The sequence below is a fragment of the Mustela erminea genome, chromosome 4, assembly GCF_009829155.1.
Source record: "Mustela erminea isolate mMusErm1 chromosome 4, mMusErm1.Pri, whole genome shotgun sequence".
Taxonomy (NCBI): domain Eukaryota; kingdom Metazoa; phylum Chordata; class Mammalia; order Carnivora; family Mustelidae; genus Mustela; species Mustela erminea.
The window spans coordinates 114,950,629-114,968,073 of record NC_045617.1 but is presented as its reverse complement, the minus strand read 5'-3'; the positions used below and the strand labels follow the sequence as shown (position 1 = coordinate 114,968,073).

The following is a 17,445-nucleotide window of genomic DNA, read 5'->3' as shown; positions in this document are numbered from 1 at the left end:
GCTAGAAATAAAGACACAGAAAATGCTTTTTGCTGGAAAAAGATTAGTTATGTGAATTTCTAAGTTACCTTAAATATGACCTAGTTTCTTTCATGAAAACTCAAAGTTAAAAAGAGAAAGCTAGATACCTGCTAATGAATAAAGAAAACTTATTTTTAGAAATTTATATCTACAGGGGCGCCTGGGTGGCTCAGCGGGTTAAGCCTCTGCCTTTGGCTCAGGTCGTGATCCCAGGGTGCTGGAGCCCCTCATCTGGCTCTCTGCTCAGCAGGGAGCCTGCTTCCTCCTCTCTCTGCCTGCTTCTCTGCCTACTTGTGGTCTCTCTGTCCAATAAATAAATAAAATCTTAAAAAAAAAAGAAATTTATATCTACAAAGAGTGGTAAAACAAAAATATATAGCAAGGCTATTCTGAAAGACTTATTTTATTTACAAAGAAAAAAAAAGGATTTGGGTGGTGAGAAGTAACTGAAAGCTATTCTACAATGAAATAGAAAGTAAGTAAGCACCATACAAGTTTGCCTTTAACTGCTTCCCAGTTGTTTTTTATATTAGTTTTCCTCTTCCAAATTGATTGTGGGTTCCTCCCCAAAAGGAAGTCTTTCTTTTGCACATGCCACAGAACTTCCCTTAGCCTTGGACACATAGAAGGTTTCAAGCAATGGTTAATAGATTGGCTGGAGGAGTTGCAGTGATGTTCCACACATGGAAGAGATATACTGATATAGTAACTAGCTCATTAAAAACAAAAGTTCTTTCTTGAAAGGAGTATTTCTCCATCTGCCCTGATTGTCAACCAAAAAGGCCTCAGCTGGTTTCATCCTCGATTTATGCTAAAATTTACTTAAAATCAATAGGACGACAGAAAATGAATTCATTTATTTAAATGGGATAGGCTACTTTTTAGGAGTGATTTCACAGCAAGTGTTGGGGATAGTTAATTGGGTGGATAAGTTTTTTGATGCTGTAGATCTTAGTTTCTACATGAGATCATGTGGAAAGACTGAATCTGAAAAAATTCTTTTTAGGTTTCTCATTCTAGCAATCAAATGAGTGTACACTAGAAAGAAAATGCACCACGAGAGTAGACACACACAGGGTCTTTTTATAGCGTAATAAAACTAGAGTTAAAAGGCAAAGTGTGGGATTGAAATCTATTCTAAACTGAAAAACCAGACGTCTGGAGTACCATATGGGGTGAACGTGTGGTACGGGCTTCGATAAAAGCAGCGGGCTTTAAATGGAAAAAGCCAAGAGGCCAGCCCAAGATCATATTCGTACTGGTCACCGCCACCGAGGTGAAGCCCTTAACGGATTCTCGAGCTGTGAAGGCGGCCCTTTGCGTCCTCCGACCCTCGCGTCCCTGAGTGCCCGGGCCTTGTACTTCTCTCTGGCCCGGAGAGAATCTGAAGGCAGGGACCGGGGAGGAGCCAGCCCGGGACAGACCTGCGACGAGCGGAGGAAGCGGCTCAAAGGGACTGTCCCGGATCTTCGGGAGGACTAGGCTAAGAACTGGAGGGCTATGGCCGAGGAGAAGAATACTCCAAATATCCACAGCATCTTTGCAGTTAAACCAGGAACCGTAAAGGGAAGATTCTATACTTCCCCGCCGGGCCGCCTCCTCGCCGCCCCCACCCTCCCCAGCTGGAGCTAAGAGTAATTCATACAAAGAAGGACTCGCCTCTGCCTAGGGGAATCCCAGGGACCGTCGTTAAACTCTCGCTAACCTAGAACCGAAGGATGGCTCGTCCTCGCCTCCCCACCCACTCGCTCTCGTCGTCATCGGGGTCGAGAGGAGCATGCGCGAGGCGATGTGTGCTCTTCAGTGGGCTGAGCGTACATCGCCCACGGTCCCCGAGACGTAGGGGGAGGGGACGGCGATTGAACGGGTGCCTGATGGAGTTGGCGCGGGGTAAACTGGGAAAGTGGTGTCGTGTGCTGGCTCCGCCCTCTTCCCCGAGGGTGGGGGAGGACAGTATATAAGTGCCGTAGCCGCCGTGAACGTTCTTTTTCGCAACGGGTTTGCCGCCAGAACACAGGTAAGTGCCGGGTGTGGCTTCCGCGGGCTTGGCCTCTCAGAGCCGGCTCCGGCCTTCGCGTGCTTCTAGCAACTGCCGCGCCACCGAGCTACTTTCCGATGTTCTTGACCCCGAATTTAGGGTTGTGAGTGGGTGGGAAGTTTCGAGGCCTTGCGGTTTTTTAGGACCTTCTTCGCCTCGTGGTTGGTTTGAGGCCTGGCTTGGCTGGTGTGGTGGCCGCGTGCGAGTTCGGCCGCACCTTGTTCTGTGGAAACAGTCGTTTTAAGTCCAGACGTCTAGCTTTTAAGAATAAAAAAGTCGCTATGGTTTTTTCCCGTCGACACAGTTTGGCGGAGGTTGGTCAGGATCTCAGCTGGGTGGGCCTTCCGCGGTCCTCGGGTTCTTGGGGTGTGGGGCCGCCGCGAGGCGCGGAGGGCGGCGGCGAGGCCCTCTCGTCCCGGCGCACATGTACGACGAGGCGGGGGAAGGGGGGCCCACGAGCCGTGGCCTCCGAGTCGGACGCGGGGGAGGCTCGGGGAGGCTCGTGGAGTGGGCCGGGCGGCTCTGGTGCCCAGCCTCGCGCCGCGATATGCGGTCCCCACCCCGGGCGGCAAGGCCGGCCCGCTCAGCACCAGTTGCGTGCGCGGAAAGATGGCCGCTCTCCGGCCCTGCTGCAGGGAGCTCAAAATGGAGGACGCGGCGGCCCGGGAGAGCGGGCGGGTGAGTCACCCACACAAAGGAAAAGGGCCTTTCCCTCTTCAGCCGCTGCTTCCTGTGACCCCACGGTGTACCGTGCACTGTTTTGGCACCTCGGTTTCTCCTCAACGCCGTGGAAGCAGGCCGCCTTCGGAGGGGGGGAGGGGATTTTATGCGGTGGAGTTAGCCCCACGCTTAGTGGGTGGAGACGAGAGTTGGGCCAGCTTGGCACTGATTGTAATTCTCCTTGGAATTTGCCCTTTGCGAGTTTGGGTCGTGGCTTATTCTCAAGTCTGAAACAGTAGTTTCAAAGTTTTTTTTTTTTTTTTACCCCCCCTTGAATTTAGGTGTCGTGAAAACCACCGCTCATCCTAAACCAGAATGGGGAAGGAAAAGACTCATATCAACATTGTTGTCATCGGACACGTAGATTCGGGCAAGTCTACCACTACTGGTCATCTGATCTACAAATGTGGTGGCATCGACAAAAGAACTATCGAAAAATTCGAGAAGGAGGCTGCTGAGGTAGGTACATTAACCTTAACCATAAGGAGAAAGTTCAAATAAGCCAACAAGTGTTAACTGCCCCAAACTAGGCACTAGTTAATACCTGAACGTGTTACTTAGGGTGGATTAAATTAGTGTTCCCTTAGATAACTCAGGGAAGAAAATTAAAGCTATTTAACAGCTGTAAAATGGAGTTTAGAGTTTGCTTAAGTGGGAGTAATGGATTTCAGGTTGAAGTATGGTTATGTTTAGTTACATAGTAACTGTTCTTAATTCTTACAGATGGGAAAAGGCTCCTTCAAGTATGCCTGGGTCTTGGATAAACTGAAAGCTGAACGTGAACGTGGTATCACCATTGATATCTCCCTGTGGAAATTCGAGACCAGCAAGTATTACGTGACCATCATTGATGCTCCAGGACACAGAGACTTTATCAAAAACATGATTACAGGCACATCCCAGGTTTGTAGGATTAATAGCTAGAAAATCACTAGATTTAAATGCTTCATCGGAAAAGGGGGAGGGAGTTCATTTTTTGGAAAAACACTTAACGGGGTAGGTCTTTTTTTTTTTTAAAGGCTGACTGTGCTGTCCTGATTGTTGCTGCTGGTGTTGGTGAATTTGAAGCCGGTATCTCCAAGAACGGGCAGACCCGTGAGCATGCCCTTCTGGCTTACACACTGGGTGTAAAACAACTAATTGTTGGTGTTAACAAAATGGATTCCACTGAGCCACCCTACAGCCAGAAGAGATACGAGGAAATCGTTAAGGAAGTCAGCACCTACATTAAGAAAATTGGCTACAACCCCGACACAGTAGCATTTGTGCCAATTTCTGGTTGGAATGGTGACAACATGCTGGAGCCAAGTGCTAATGTAAGTGATGTCAAGACTTCCAGAGAAAGTGATGTGTCAAATTTTGACATTAAATGACAACTCTTTTTGGGGAACGCTAATGGGCAATCTTGTTTTTAGATGCCTTGGTTCAAGGGATGGAAAGTCACCCGTAAAGACGGGAATGCCAGTGGAACCACACTGCTTGAAGCTCTGGATTGCATTCTGCCACCAACTCGTCCAACTGACAAGCCCTTGCGTCTGCCTCTCCAGGATGTCTACAAAATTGGTGGTAAGTTGAATATTTCTTAATCAGAATGTAATTGTGTAGGTTGCCGTGTTTTCTTCACATAAGGTAGTTGACACCACACTTGTCAAATATTTTAGGTATTGGTACTGTCCCAGTGGGCCGAGTGGAGACCGGTGTTCTTAAGCCTGGCATGGTGGTCACTTTTGCTCCAGTCAATGTTACAACTGAAGTCAAGTCTGTTGAAATGCACCATGAAGCTTTGAGTGAGGCTCTTCCTGGGGACAATGTGGGCTTCAATGTCAAGAACGTATCTGTCAAAGATGTTCGTCGGGGCAATGTGGCTGGTGACAGCAAAAATGACCCACCAATGGAAGCAGCTGGCTTCACAGCTCAGGTAACAACTTTTAAAGTGGCAATGCTCTTACTGCCAGACTCTTGTCTTTTGAGACTTACTAAATGTAAATCTTTACTTAAAGGTGATTATCCTGAACCATCCAGGCCAAATTAGTGCTGGATATGCACCTGTGCTGGATTGTCACACAGCTCACATTGCTTGCAAGTTTGCTGAGCTGAAGGAGAAGATAGATCGTCGTTCTGGAAAAAAGCTGGAAGATGGTCCCAAGTTCTTGAAATCTGGTGACGCTGCCATTGTTGATATGGTTCCTGGCAAGCCTATGTGTGTTGAGAGCTTCTCTGACTATCCTCCTCTGGGTAAGGAGGACTTGAGTGTAATTAAGAAATTATTGAAGCTGAGAAATAATTGCTTGGTAGAATCTGATGGTAATCTAAAATTTGTTTTCATAGGCCGTTTCGCTGTTCGTGACATGAGACAGACAGTTGCTGTGGGTGTCATCAAAGCAGTGGACAAGAAGGCAGCTGGAGCTGGCAAGGTCACCAAGTCTGCCCAGAAAGCTCAGAAGGCTAAATGAATATTATCCCCAATACCTGCCACCCCAGTCTTAATCAGTGGTGGAAGAACGGTCTCAGAACTGTTTGTGTCAATTGGCCATTTAAGTTTAATAGTAAAAGACTGGTTAATGATAACAATGCATCGTAAAACCTTCAGAAGGAAAGGAGAATGTTTTGTGGACCATTTGTTTTTTTGTGTGTGTGTGGCAGTTTTAAGTTATTAGTTTTTAAAATCAGTACTTTTTAATGGAAACAACTTGACCAAAAATCTGTCACAGAATTTTGAGACCCATTAAAACAAAAGTTTAATGAGAAATCTGTGTTTTCTTTTGGTCAACACTGTAACCTTGTACTATTAAGTAAAAGGGTAAGTTGCACAGATCCTGTTTCTAATGTTATAATATGCTGAAACTGAAATTTTGGGTAACATTTTTTCCTGGGTGGGATCTTGGAGTCTTCACTTTGTCTAAGGGAAGGAAATGGTAAAGTACATAGTAAAAAGCTATGGGGAAAAGGTCGTTTAGTGCAACACAATTTACATAAGCAAAGAATGACCACAAGACAGTCTGTACTATAAACAGGTTAAATTCTATATACCAAAGTTAATGTGTTGCCTATAAACTTATATCACTAGGGAGTAAACTTGATACATTGTCACATGTTAATTTCCCACTTACTGGAATGTTTAATGTCCCATTTATAAATACTGTAAAGTAGTTTACCTAAAACAGGCATTTGGTGACATTCTTAATGGTAGAGTTAATTTTTTCTCTAGATTTTAGAAGAAAGTCCAGAAGTTTTCTATGGTCACATAAGAACTAGAAATCCACTTAAAAAATAGGAATTTTCATCTTTAAAAGAGCAAGTTTGGGGTGAAGAGGGAACTGGAGATCAGTTTGAAGAGGTGTGATGGTCAGATACTCAAATTTAGACTGGAGTTGTAGGGTAAGCTTTTAGTTTGAAGTTATTTTGGAGGTTTTTCCAAGTGTCATTCCAAAAACAGAATATTGAATGATAGTTGGAAGTAATGAACAGGATGAAAAAAGATCTTTAAAGATTACTGTGGTGATTTTATAATTGCATATATTAATTATAGTGTTTGGGTGGGGTGATAACCATCTTAATTTTTGGCAATAGATAGCTGGCAAATCTCAGCACTGGTGCATTTGATGAAAAAACAATCAACCATTTGAACTTAGTTCTCTGAGTAGGCTTTTTTTTTTAACGAAAGGGGAATTTATCAGGCAACTATCAGGCAAAAAGCAGAGGATAACCTGGTAAACAATGCTGAGTGAAATGCGTACTATAGCAGCCATAGGCAATAGGAAATGACTACAGTTGAAAAGATGGGCATTTTCTAAGTTAGGTAAAATGGTCTTTTAATGATACTACCAGGAGCACTGATAAGGCCTGTAAATAAACTAATAAAAGGTTTTGTCTGCAACTTCAAGTATTTTTCACTTGTCTGTGCAAATGTGCTGTTGGATTTAGTGTTAGAGATGACGTAAGTAAGTTTCTTAAAAATAAATAAATGGTAGCTGGCATAAGTTTTGGACGATGCTTTGCTTGAAGGGATTTGTTTCATGCCCTAAAACCAAACCAGAGAATTTATCCCACTAAGTGGAAGGATAGGAAGGAGAGTGGGGTAGTTAGTGTCCAGGGAAAGTTCAGCTTGCCTAGTGTGCTTAACTCGTCAATACAGATAATGACCTTGGTTTGAGCACCATCTACTGGTGGTCACTACAAATTAGTTTGAAACCTGAAATTAAAGAGATAGAGCTTTTTACTTGAGCTCTTGAGTTTTTTATACTAACTGCATTTTGTGTTTGAATTGATGAAAATTGAGCCAGAATGCCCCAAACTGATGCTTTGACCTTCATGTCCTAAATTGGCCAGCTGCTGAATTACCCATGTTTGTAAGGAAGCTTAGATGGGAGCTTGTTGACCTTTGTCCCAGGAATTCTGGTGTGATTTCAGAACCTGAAACCAAAAAACTTTTCTGGTTTAGGAGTTAAAACATTTGTCAGTAAAGCATAATCTGATTTTTTTAGAAAACTATTTTGGTTAGTCATCCAATGCTCAGAATAGGCAATCTAAAATAAGTTTTCAGACAGATCAGAGCTCAATTTTTTATACCCTTGCTGTCATTTACCTCACAAGAGCATGAGAATTCATCTGGTTGGTTGAGTCCTGTCCATTAATTGTTATTGGCTATACAGATAGAGTCCTTGATTTTAGTAGCTTTCAGTATGGGGTATAAACACATGAATATTAAAAAACTGGATTTCATGTGTATTAAGTTGAACCTCATTAACTTTTGCAGGTTGATGACAGCTCAATGCAAAATAGATTTTGTGTACTCCGTTACCTGAAATGGGCAACTCCAGAAAAAGGGTGACAATTTCTTGTGTGTTACTGTGACTTTTTTGATAGACTTTAAGATTGGTAGCCAAATGTTTACCTCATTTGTTACCACAAAATGCTGCAGAGATTTAGTCAACTGAAAGTTAAGATTAACATTGTGGAGTTAACCACTGTAGCTTGCAGGGGGTCAACAATGCGCTCTGTCCTGCAAGGAGAGAAGGGGGGGTGCATGTTTTAGTTGAGAGGAGAAGTAAGACCGTTACACCCTTTTTTACCTTCCTGAAGTGTGGTGGTTTTTTTTTTTTAATCTGTTTTATAATACCTTTCACTACCAACGAGTAGATCGTTTTCCATGTAGGTGGTATCAGAGTCCTTCCCATTATTTGCAAGTCTGGGAATTTCCTTGACTTAAAACTAGAATTGAAGCCTAACAAATACATGGTCTTAGTGATTTTTTTGAAGAGGGAAAAAATTGATGAAACTGCCACATATTTTCCTAAAGAGTAATTGACCCCTAATCCAATGGAAATCTTTGGGAGGGACCATATGATTTTGTACTTTACTTTTTTTTTTTATTATTTTTATCAGAGAGAGAGAGGGGTTGAGAGCAAGCACAAGCAGACAGAATAGCAGGCAGAGGCAGAGGGAGAAGCAGGCTCCCCGCCAAACAAGGAGCCCGATGTGGGACTCGATCCCAGGACGCTGGGATCATGACCTGAGCCGAAGGCAGCTGCCCAACCAACTGAGCCACCCAGGCGTCCCTGTACTTTACTTTTTTAAAAAGATTTTATTTGACAGATCACAAGTAAGTAGGCAGAGAGGCAGGCAGGGAAAGAGGGAGAAGCAGGCTCCCTGCAGAGCAGAGAGCCCGGGGCTCTGATCCCAAGACCCTGGGATCATGATCTGAGCTGAAGGCAGAGGCTTAAATTAACACTGAGTCACCCAGGCGCCCCTGTTCCTTTTCTTTAAAATTTTTGTGTTCCAAGATTCATTGCTTATGCACCACAACCAGTGCTCTATGCAATATGTGCCCTCCTTAATAACCATCACCAGGCTCACCTAACCTCCAACCCCCTCCCCTCTGATTTCCCCCAATTCACTTCTTTCTTTCTAATGTCCTCCTTACGCTCGCTCGCTCCACAAGTTCCTTTGTTTTTTAAACAACTAGGACCCAAATGTGACGTCCATCAGTTACTAGCAAAAATGAGTGATTTAAGGAAAGTGGCATTGACATTGGACTGCCTTTAAAAGGGCACATGGGTCTCAAGAGTTTAGAACTCTGGTTTCTGTGAGAGAGACCTCATGATAACAAAGGTAATGCTAAGTTAATGTTATTCCCAAGTAATCAAAAACAATAGGAAACTACTAAGCAATCTAAAGGTTTTTCCTTACCTTGTAAAAGTATTTACATATTGTTAAAATTCACCCTTTCGTACAATTTTGGGAGGTTTTTTTAAAGATGTTATTTGAGGGGTACCTGGGTGGCTCAGTTGATTGTCTTCAGCTCAAGTCATGATCCCCCAGATCCTGGGTTGAGCCTTGCATCAGGTTCCCTGTTCATTGCGAAGTCTGCCATTCGTTACCCTCTGCCCTTCCCATTACCTGTGTCCTCTTCCTCCCACCCCCCCCAAAAAATCTTTTTTTTTTTTTTTTTAAAGATTTTATTTGACAGAGATCACAAGTAGGTAGAGAGTGGGGGAGGCAGGCTTTCTGCTGAGCAGAGAGCCCAATGTGGGGCTCGATCCCAGGACTCCAAGATCTTGACCTGAGCCAAAGGCAGAGAGAGGCTTAACCCACAGAGCCACCCAGGCATTAGCCGCCCAGTAACTAAAATCCTAAAAAAATTTGAGAGCATAAGCAGGGGGAAGGGGCAAGCAAACTCTCCATTGTGTGGGAGCCCCAACCCAACTTGGAGCTTGATCCCTGGACCCTGAGATCATGACCTGAGCCAAAGGCAGATGCTTTAACCACCTGAGCCACCCAAGCATTCTAAATTTAAGTTTTGACAGATGGTTTACCACAATCAAGGAATAGAATAGTTCCACCATAATCTTCCTCACCAAAATTCCTCCCCACCAAAATTCCCCCATGCCTCTTAGTAGTAAACACACTCCTCTACCTGTAAGTCTTGGTAACCACTGATCTATTTTCTGTCCCTGTAATTTTGTTTTGGCAGCAATGTCATACCTGGGTTTGTATAGTATATAGGTCTTTTGAGTCTTTTTTTTTTTTTTTTCCCACTTAGCATGATGAATTTGATTCATCTGTTTAACATGTATCTGTTTAACATGATGAATTTGATTCATCTGTTTAACATGTAAGATTTATTTGAGGGGCACCTGGATGGCTCAGAGCCCCGCATCGGGCTCTCTGCTCAGCAGGGAGCCTGCTTCCATCTCTCTCTGCCTCGCTCTCTGCTTTCTTGTGATCTCTGTCTCTGTCAAATAAATAAATAAAAATTTTTTAAAAAAAGATTTATTTGAGAGTGTAGGGGCACAAGCTGGGGGAGAGACAGAGGAAGAGAGAATCTTATTTTTAATTTTATTTATTTATTTTTATTTATTTGACAGACAGAGATCACAAGTAGGCAGACAGGCAGGCAGAGAGAGGGAGAGGGAGAAGCAGACTCCCTGCCGAGCAGAGCCCAATGCGGGGCTCGATCCCAGGAACCTGGGATCATGACCCGAGCCGAAGGCAGAGGCCTTAACCCATTGAGCCACCCAGGCACCCCAAGGAAGAGAGAATCTTAAGCAGACTCCCTGCCGAACACCAAGACGAGCTGAAACGAGTTGGGCATGTAACTGACAGCCACCGAGGTGCCCCTGCAATTTGTTGCTTATTAATGGGACAGTTTATTCCTAGCTGAGGGACATTTGATTTCCAGTTTCAGAAGGTTATCAGTTGAGCCACTTCAAACATTCACGGGTAGGTTTGTGTATGACTATAGGTTTTCATCTTGTGTGAATACCTAGCAGTGGGATCACTGGATTGTATGGCAAGTGTATGCCTTTTATAGGAAACTGCTAAACGTTTTCCAAAGTGACTAAATTATTAGTAATCAATTTCTCAAGTTTAGCTTTATTTTGCTGTGCTTAATTTTTTTAAGGAAGGAAAGTATTAGATTCTATAGCTCAGTGAAGGACTTTTTTTTTAAATTGTGCCTAGAGGGCTCCTGGGTGGCTCAGTGGGTTAAAGCCTCGGCCTTAGGCTCAGGTCATGATCTCAGGATCTGGGGCTCAGTCCCATGTCAGGCTCTGCTCAGCGGGGAGCCTGCTTCCCCCTCTCTTTGCCTGCCTCTTTGCCTACTTGTGATCTCTCTTTGTCAAATAAATAAAATCTTTAAAAAAAATAATAAATTGTGCCTACAAAGTTACACTATTTTAGGCACTGGGGATAGAGCTGTGAACAAAATGGACAGGTCTTGCCCTTTGAGTTTATAATCCAGTGGAGGAGGTAGAGATTAGCATAAATAAGTAGGTAATTCTGAGTTGTGATGATGCTATGAAGGAAAGGATACTATGAGGGAGAAGAGTAAAAGAAACACAATTTGGATTGTCTAGAGAAGGTACTTACTTGTCAGGAATAATGGAGATCTGAAAGACAAATAGGAGTTACTGAAAAATATGAAAACATTACTTCTTCGACTTTTTTTTTTTTTTTTTAAGATTTTATTTATTTGACATCACAGGCAGGCAGAGAGGCAGGCAGAGAGAGAGGAGAAAGCAGGCTCCCCTCCGGGAAGAGAGCCCGATGCAGGGCTTGATCCCAGGACTCTGGGATCGTGATCTGAGCGGAAGGCAAAGGCCTTAATCCACTGAGCCACCCAGGTGCACTTCTTAGACATTTTTAAAAAAAGATTTTATTTATTCAACACAGAGATCACAAGTAGGCTGGGGGTGGGGCAGGTAGCAGGCTCCCTGCTGAGCAGAGAGCCTGATGTAGGGCTCCATCCCAGGACCCTGAGATCATGACCTGAGCCAAAGGCAGAGGCTTAACCCCCTGAGCCACCCGGGCACCCCATCTAAGACATTTTTTTTTAAAGATTTTATTTATTTGACTGCAAGAGAGTGCAAGCAAAGCAGGGGAAGCCTCAGAGGGAGAGGGAAAAGCAGGCTTCCCACAGAGCAGGGAGCCTGATGCCGGGCTCAGTCCTAGGATCCCGGAATCATGACCTGAGCCAAAGGCAGACACTTAAACCATCTGAGCCACCAGGCGCCCCTTCTTCTTAGACATTTACATGTCTATGTCTTAGCCTTATAACAATTGCATAGACATCAGAAAAATCTAAAGAATCAAAATCCTTTTTTAATCTACTCAAATCAATTTTGAAGTATATTCCTTGAAATCTTTACTTGATTACCTCATCAGTGTGTATATCACATATTGGAGGGCAGAGACCTCACAACAGCCTTTTTAGGAGGGCAGGTATACCCTCATTAGACTTGGCAGACTGATGCAGATAGAGGGTGGCTCCTAACTCATCCTACTGCTGATCATTTTTTTCTCAATTCATTATATCTCCTTGCTGGTAAATTTTAATATACTTAGGCCTTCTTTAGGATAATTGAACTATTTCATTCTATTTATAGGAACCACTAATTTAAGATGCCCTTAAAAAAATTTTTTTTTAAATTTATTTAACAGAGAGATCACAAGTAGGCAAAGAGGCAAGTAGAGGGATACTGAGCAGAGAGCCCAATTCAGGGCTTGATCTCAGGACCCTGAGATCCTGACCTGAGCCAAAGGCAGAGGCCTAACCCACTGAGCCACCCAGGTGCCCCTAAGATGCCCTTTACAAAAATTTTTTTTAAGTAAATCTCTACACCTAACATGGGGCTTGAACTGAGGACTCTAAGATCAGAAGTCACATGTTCCTCCAACTGAGCCAGCCAGGTATCTCCAATTAATAGGCTTTAGTCAGTCTGAGCTAAACACTAGTTAATAGCTGTTTCTTAACCTTGGGTTGCATGGTTTCTAGATTCTATTCCATGCCATTCTCCTTTTGGGTTTATAGCCCCCCCCCACCCCCAGTTTATAGCTTTTAAAGTATTTGCACCAAAATTAAGTATATTATAACTGTGGCTGGTAAGTGGATGTAAATGTGGTCTCTTAATATAGAGTCTGCTTTTATTTTATAGAGAGAAGTCACCTTATTTGGATCTAACTTCCCAAAATGGTTCATTTGGACTGGATGATCAGAGTAGTTTAAGCGGGGAAAACTGTCCCTTTCATTCATCTGTCTAATGGGCCTAATACTGTCCATCTCTTAGGATTGTTGTGAAGATGAAATGAGTTCGTGAATATAGACTCTGTACCCGGTACCTGGCCTATTGTAAGGAGCCAATAATAAAAGTTAGTTCTTATTACAGTTGTTTGGAAGATCAGTTGCTGTAAAGCAACTTGGTGGTTATTCTGGATTATGGTCAACAAATATCACCGGATTATTTATTTATTTATTTAAAAACCCTCTTGGGATTTTAAAAAAAATATATTTTATTTATTTGAGGGAGAAGGAGCAGGAGGAGGGGCGGAGAGAAGCAGACTCCCCACTGAGCAGGGACCCATAACCTGAATCTAAAGGCAGATGCTTCACCTACTGAGCCATCCACGCACCCTACCACCTGATTTTTCAAATGTGAATTTTATTTTAAATCTCCTTTAAATTATTTTCTTTGTGATTTTTTTTTTAGAAATAAAAAACCTTTTATTTTTGGAGTAACTAGATTTATAGAAAAGTTGCAAAGATAGGATAAAGAGTTCCTGTAATCACCCTTACCTAGTTTGTTTCCCTTAATGTTATCCTTGTGTACTATCATAGTACATTTGTCAAAACTAAGAAAGCAACATTGATATGTTACTATTAATCTCCAGGTTATATTCAGATTCCATCAATTTTTTTATTAATGGCCTTTTTTTGTTCCAGGATCCAATCCAAGGCACCACTGTTTCGGTTAGTTTTAAAAACTTACGTGTTGGGAGTTTACATTTTTTTTTTTTTTTTAAGATTTTATTTATTTGACAGACAGAGACCACAAGTAGGCAGACAGGCAGGTAGAGAGAGAGAGAGGGGGAAGCAGGCTCCCCGCAGAGCAGAGAGCCGGATGCGGGACTCGATCCCAGGATCCTGAGATCAGGACCTGAGCTGAAGGCAGCGGCTTAACCCACTGAGCCACCCAGGCACCCTGGGAGTTTACATTTTTCTCTGCTGTATCTCAAGGTAATTTTGAATTTGGAGCCTGCTATCTAGCATGTTAAATAAAAATGTGGATTTTGCTATTTATACATCTGATATTTATGATATTTATATATATTTTTTAAAGGTCCTACGTTCTTTTTTTTTTTTTTTAGATTTTATTTATTTATTTGACAGAGATCACAAGTAGGCAGAGAGGAGGAAGCAGGCTCCCTGCTGAGCAGAGCACCGATGCAGGGCTCAATCCCAGGAGCCTGGGATCATGACCTTAGCCAAAGGCAGAAGCTTTAACCCACTGAGCCACCCAGGCGTCCTAATATTTGTATTTCTGTAGTTTTACTTAAATTATTGATAATTACTAAAAAAAACTAGGTCCAGAAATAAGACCTGAGGTATTATACTAGAGAACTGTTCTTTGATTATGATGGTCCAGCCAATTGCAAATTCACCTAATATTTAATAATCTAGGTTATATTTCACCATTTTGATCATAAGATAATCATGATGAAAATTTTGCCAAATGCTTGGTAAAAGCAAAGTAAAATAAGTAATAGCTTTAAATTTACTTTCCTTTTTTCAGCAGACAAAAATAATTTGCTGTGCCATATAAGGTCAGTCAAGATGGAAGTAAAATCTGTACTAGGAATTTAAATTTCAGTTTTAACCAATCATGACTTACCTAAGAGTTTGAGTTGTTCTAGCTTTTTGTCAAAATTTATATCCAGAAGTCATCGAAATATCAACATATGCAATCTGGTTATTCCCTGAAACATAATCTCTTTTGAGACATTGTTTAAGATGTAGGTTAATGCTTGCATAAAGGAGATTAGATTTGAAAATAGACGTAAGTCAAAAGTAAGTAGTTTCATTTTTCTAAAGAGTAATTGGCAGCAAAGATGACAATATAGACTCTGTACCGAGTCTATTATGGTATGATCTTGCAAATGTGGTTTCTAGAGGTTAAATGACTTGGTTAAATTTTCAGTAAAATCATGTGATTAGGGGAATATTCTAGTTGGTTGTATGATAAACTGCAGAGTTGCCACATAAGCAATTTGAGTTTTGAATTCCTGGGCTCTCTGGAGCTGCCCAAACTGAGGAAGTGCTTCTCTCAGCCTTCTTATGAGAACATCTGCAACATTTTCTGAGGCTTGGGCTAGAACCACTTAAGTATAAGGGGTGCAGCTGTATCACAGCAACAAGGGAAGGGCATGAACCAGTCTGGACCTGCAGCCCTTCTCTTTAGCTATTGTCAAACCTTGATTGACCCTTTGGACATCTCTCTTGAGCCTCCTACATGTTTCTGTGTAGAGCTGGCAACTCAGTAAATGTCTAACAAGAAATGAGGCGATTTTTATTCAGTTGGGTAGAGGAAACATTTCCTTATAGCTAAATTTTTTGTTTTTTTGAAGATTTTATTTGAGGGAGACAGACTGTGTGAGCAGGGGGAGGAGCAGAGGGAGAGGGAGATCATCTCCAGCAGGCTTTCCACTGAGCCTAGAGTGCATGTCACAGAGATCCCAACCTCAGCCAAAACCAAGAGTTAGACTCTCTCTCTCTCTTTTTTTTTTTTTTTTAAGATTTTTTATTAATGAGATACAGAGGGTAAGAGAGAGACACAGAGGCAGAAGAGAAGTGGGGTCTGTTGGGTGGGCGGCTCTGGGAATACAGGAGAAACAATAGAAATGACCACCGGGCCACCATCTTCCAGCCCCCCCACCTTTCCTAACTCTTGACTCTCCCACCATAAGGATGTATGCCCAGGTCACATCTCCACAAGTAACCCAATACTTATGCCAGAAACCAGAACATCAGGACTCCCCCAACCCTCCAATCCCTGAATACCGTACCTTATATGGCTGTGAACCTATTCCCTGTCTTAACCCAGATAAAAGACCCACTCAAGACCCACTCGAGCCCCTCCCAGCACGACTTCTCCTCTCTGGAGTCGTGGAACCTCGCCCCAGGGCATCTTTAATAAATCTTTCCTTGTGCCTACCTCACCTGGTGTCATGTTTATCTCGCCTGTAAAACCTTACAGGGTCCCTGCTGAGCAGGGAGCCTGATGCGGGACTCGATTCCAAAACCCTGGGATCAGGGCACCTGGGTGGCTCAGTGGGTTAAAGCTCCTCCCTTCGGCTCAGGTCATGATCCTGGCGTCCTGGGATTGAGCCCCGCATTGGGCTCTCGGCTCAGCGGGGAGCCTGCTTCCCCCCTCTCTCTGCCTGCTTTTTTGCATACTTGTGATCTCTCTCTCTCTCTCTCTCTCTCTGTGTGTGTGTCAAATAAATAAATAATATCTTTAAAACCCTGGGATCATGACCTGTGCTGAAGGCAGACGCTTAACCAACTGAACGACCAGGTGTCCCTGTAGCTAAATCATTATATTGAGATTAGGGAATGTGTTTCTTGGAATGCACTTTCTTGTTTTTTTGTTTTGTTTTTTTTTTTTTTTTTACTTTCTCATATTTTATGTAACTGTTCATGTATGTTTTTCTTCAAAGCTCTGACATATGTCTCTGAAGTTTGTTAAACTGCCCTCCCTCCCACTTTTAGGTTGTTCTTTGTGAGGTTAGAAATACAGAAAATTCAGTAAGTGTCCTTTTCATTGCTTGAAACAGCATGTGTGCTGGTGTTTTCTTACATACAGTCTAGAATGTTTCCTTTTAAGTTTAGATAGTCCATTTTTTTATGTGTCTTAACATATTATTTTAAATTTTGATTGTAGTGTTTTAAATAGTGTAGACCAACTCTGAAAGAGAATCCAAAGAGCAACCAACATAAAGACTAAATGTGAATTATGAGGCACTGAATTTGAGAAGTAGTTTAGCCTAGCAAACACTAGAAAAGTATTACTGTCTTCAAGTATATGAAGAATATTTTAAATCTTAAAGGAGTGTTGTTCAGAGTGAAATTCACATTCTAAATTCCCCTATGGCCTCTAAACTCTGAAATAACACTTAGATTGAGTGCTGTAATGATTCATTAAGCATGGCAACTCCATAAATGCTTAGCATGAAATAGGCTACAAAGGGTGGAAGTGGAAGGGAATTGAAGGTTAAGCCCAAGAAAGAGATGGGTTAGGAGAGCTTGAGAAACTTCATATAGTGAAGAACATCTGGTCCTTAGGAGGAACAAATAAAAGTGGCAGAAAGGTATTGTGAAGTGGGAATACCTGAGATCCATGCCCAACAGCAACTTGCAATTATACTTTAACCACATCACCTAACCAGGCTATAGCATAGGGAGAGATTGGTAAGTTTTTCCTACTTTGAGAAATACACACGTTAAAGAATCCTAATACAGGGATGCCTGTGTGGCTCAGATGGTTACGGATCTACCTTCATCTCAGGTCATGATTTCCAGATCCTGGGAATGAGCCCCATGTTGAGCTCCCAGCTTAGCAGAGAGTTTCCTTTTCCCTCTCCCTCTGCCTCTCTCCCTGCTTCTGCACATATGCACTCTCTCTTTCTCTCCACCTCCCTCCTCAAATGAATAAAATCTTTAAAAAAAAAAATCCTAATATATTGGGGATTTCCCATTAGGGAATAATGCTTTTCAAATGGGTCTTTTTCAAACTTTTTTTGACTAGGATCCATAGAAAGATATATTTTCTGTTGCAACACAGTATAACACTATTTCATTACATCTAAGATGTTTTCAGTTGTAAGTCACA

General features: G+C 42.4%; 1 protein-coding gene across 1 annotated transcript; it reads left to right on the top strand.

The window, feature by feature from the left end:
• The first annotated feature begins 1,911 nt into the window (after nt 1-1,911).
• On the top strand, nt 1,912-5,377 carry EEF1A1 (eukaryotic translation elongation factor 1 alpha 1). Its single transcript, XM_032340475.1, has 8 exons — nt 1,912-2,038; nt 3,061-3,238; nt 3,503-3,682; nt 3,799-4,095; nt 4,195-4,345; nt 4,441-4,697; nt 4,780-5,014; nt 5,108-5,377. Exons 2-8 carry the CDS (start codon nt 3,095-3,097, stop codon nt 5,230-5,232), a joined length of 1,389 nt encoding a protein of 462 aa, XP_032196366.1. The 5' UTR covers nt 1,912-2,038; nt 3,061-3,094; the 3' UTR covers nt 5,233-5,377.
• The last annotated feature ends 12,068 nt before the right edge of the window (nt 5,378-17,445 follow it).

Excerpts from the sequence above, each read along its gene's own strand:
- EEF1A1 (XM_032340475.1), top strand. The coding sequence starts at position 3,095 with ATGGGGAAGGAAAAGACTCATATCAACATTGTTGTCATCGGACACGTA. Across the intron at positions 4,096-4,194 it reads TGCTGGAGCCAAGTGCTAAT|ATGCCTTGGTTCAAGGGATG; the intron begins GTAAGTGATGTC and ends TCTTGTTTTTAG. Across the intron at positions 5,015-5,107 it reads CTCTGACTATCCTCCTCTGG|GCCGTTTCGCTGTTCGTGAC; the intron begins GTAAGGAGGACT and ends TTGTTTTCATAG.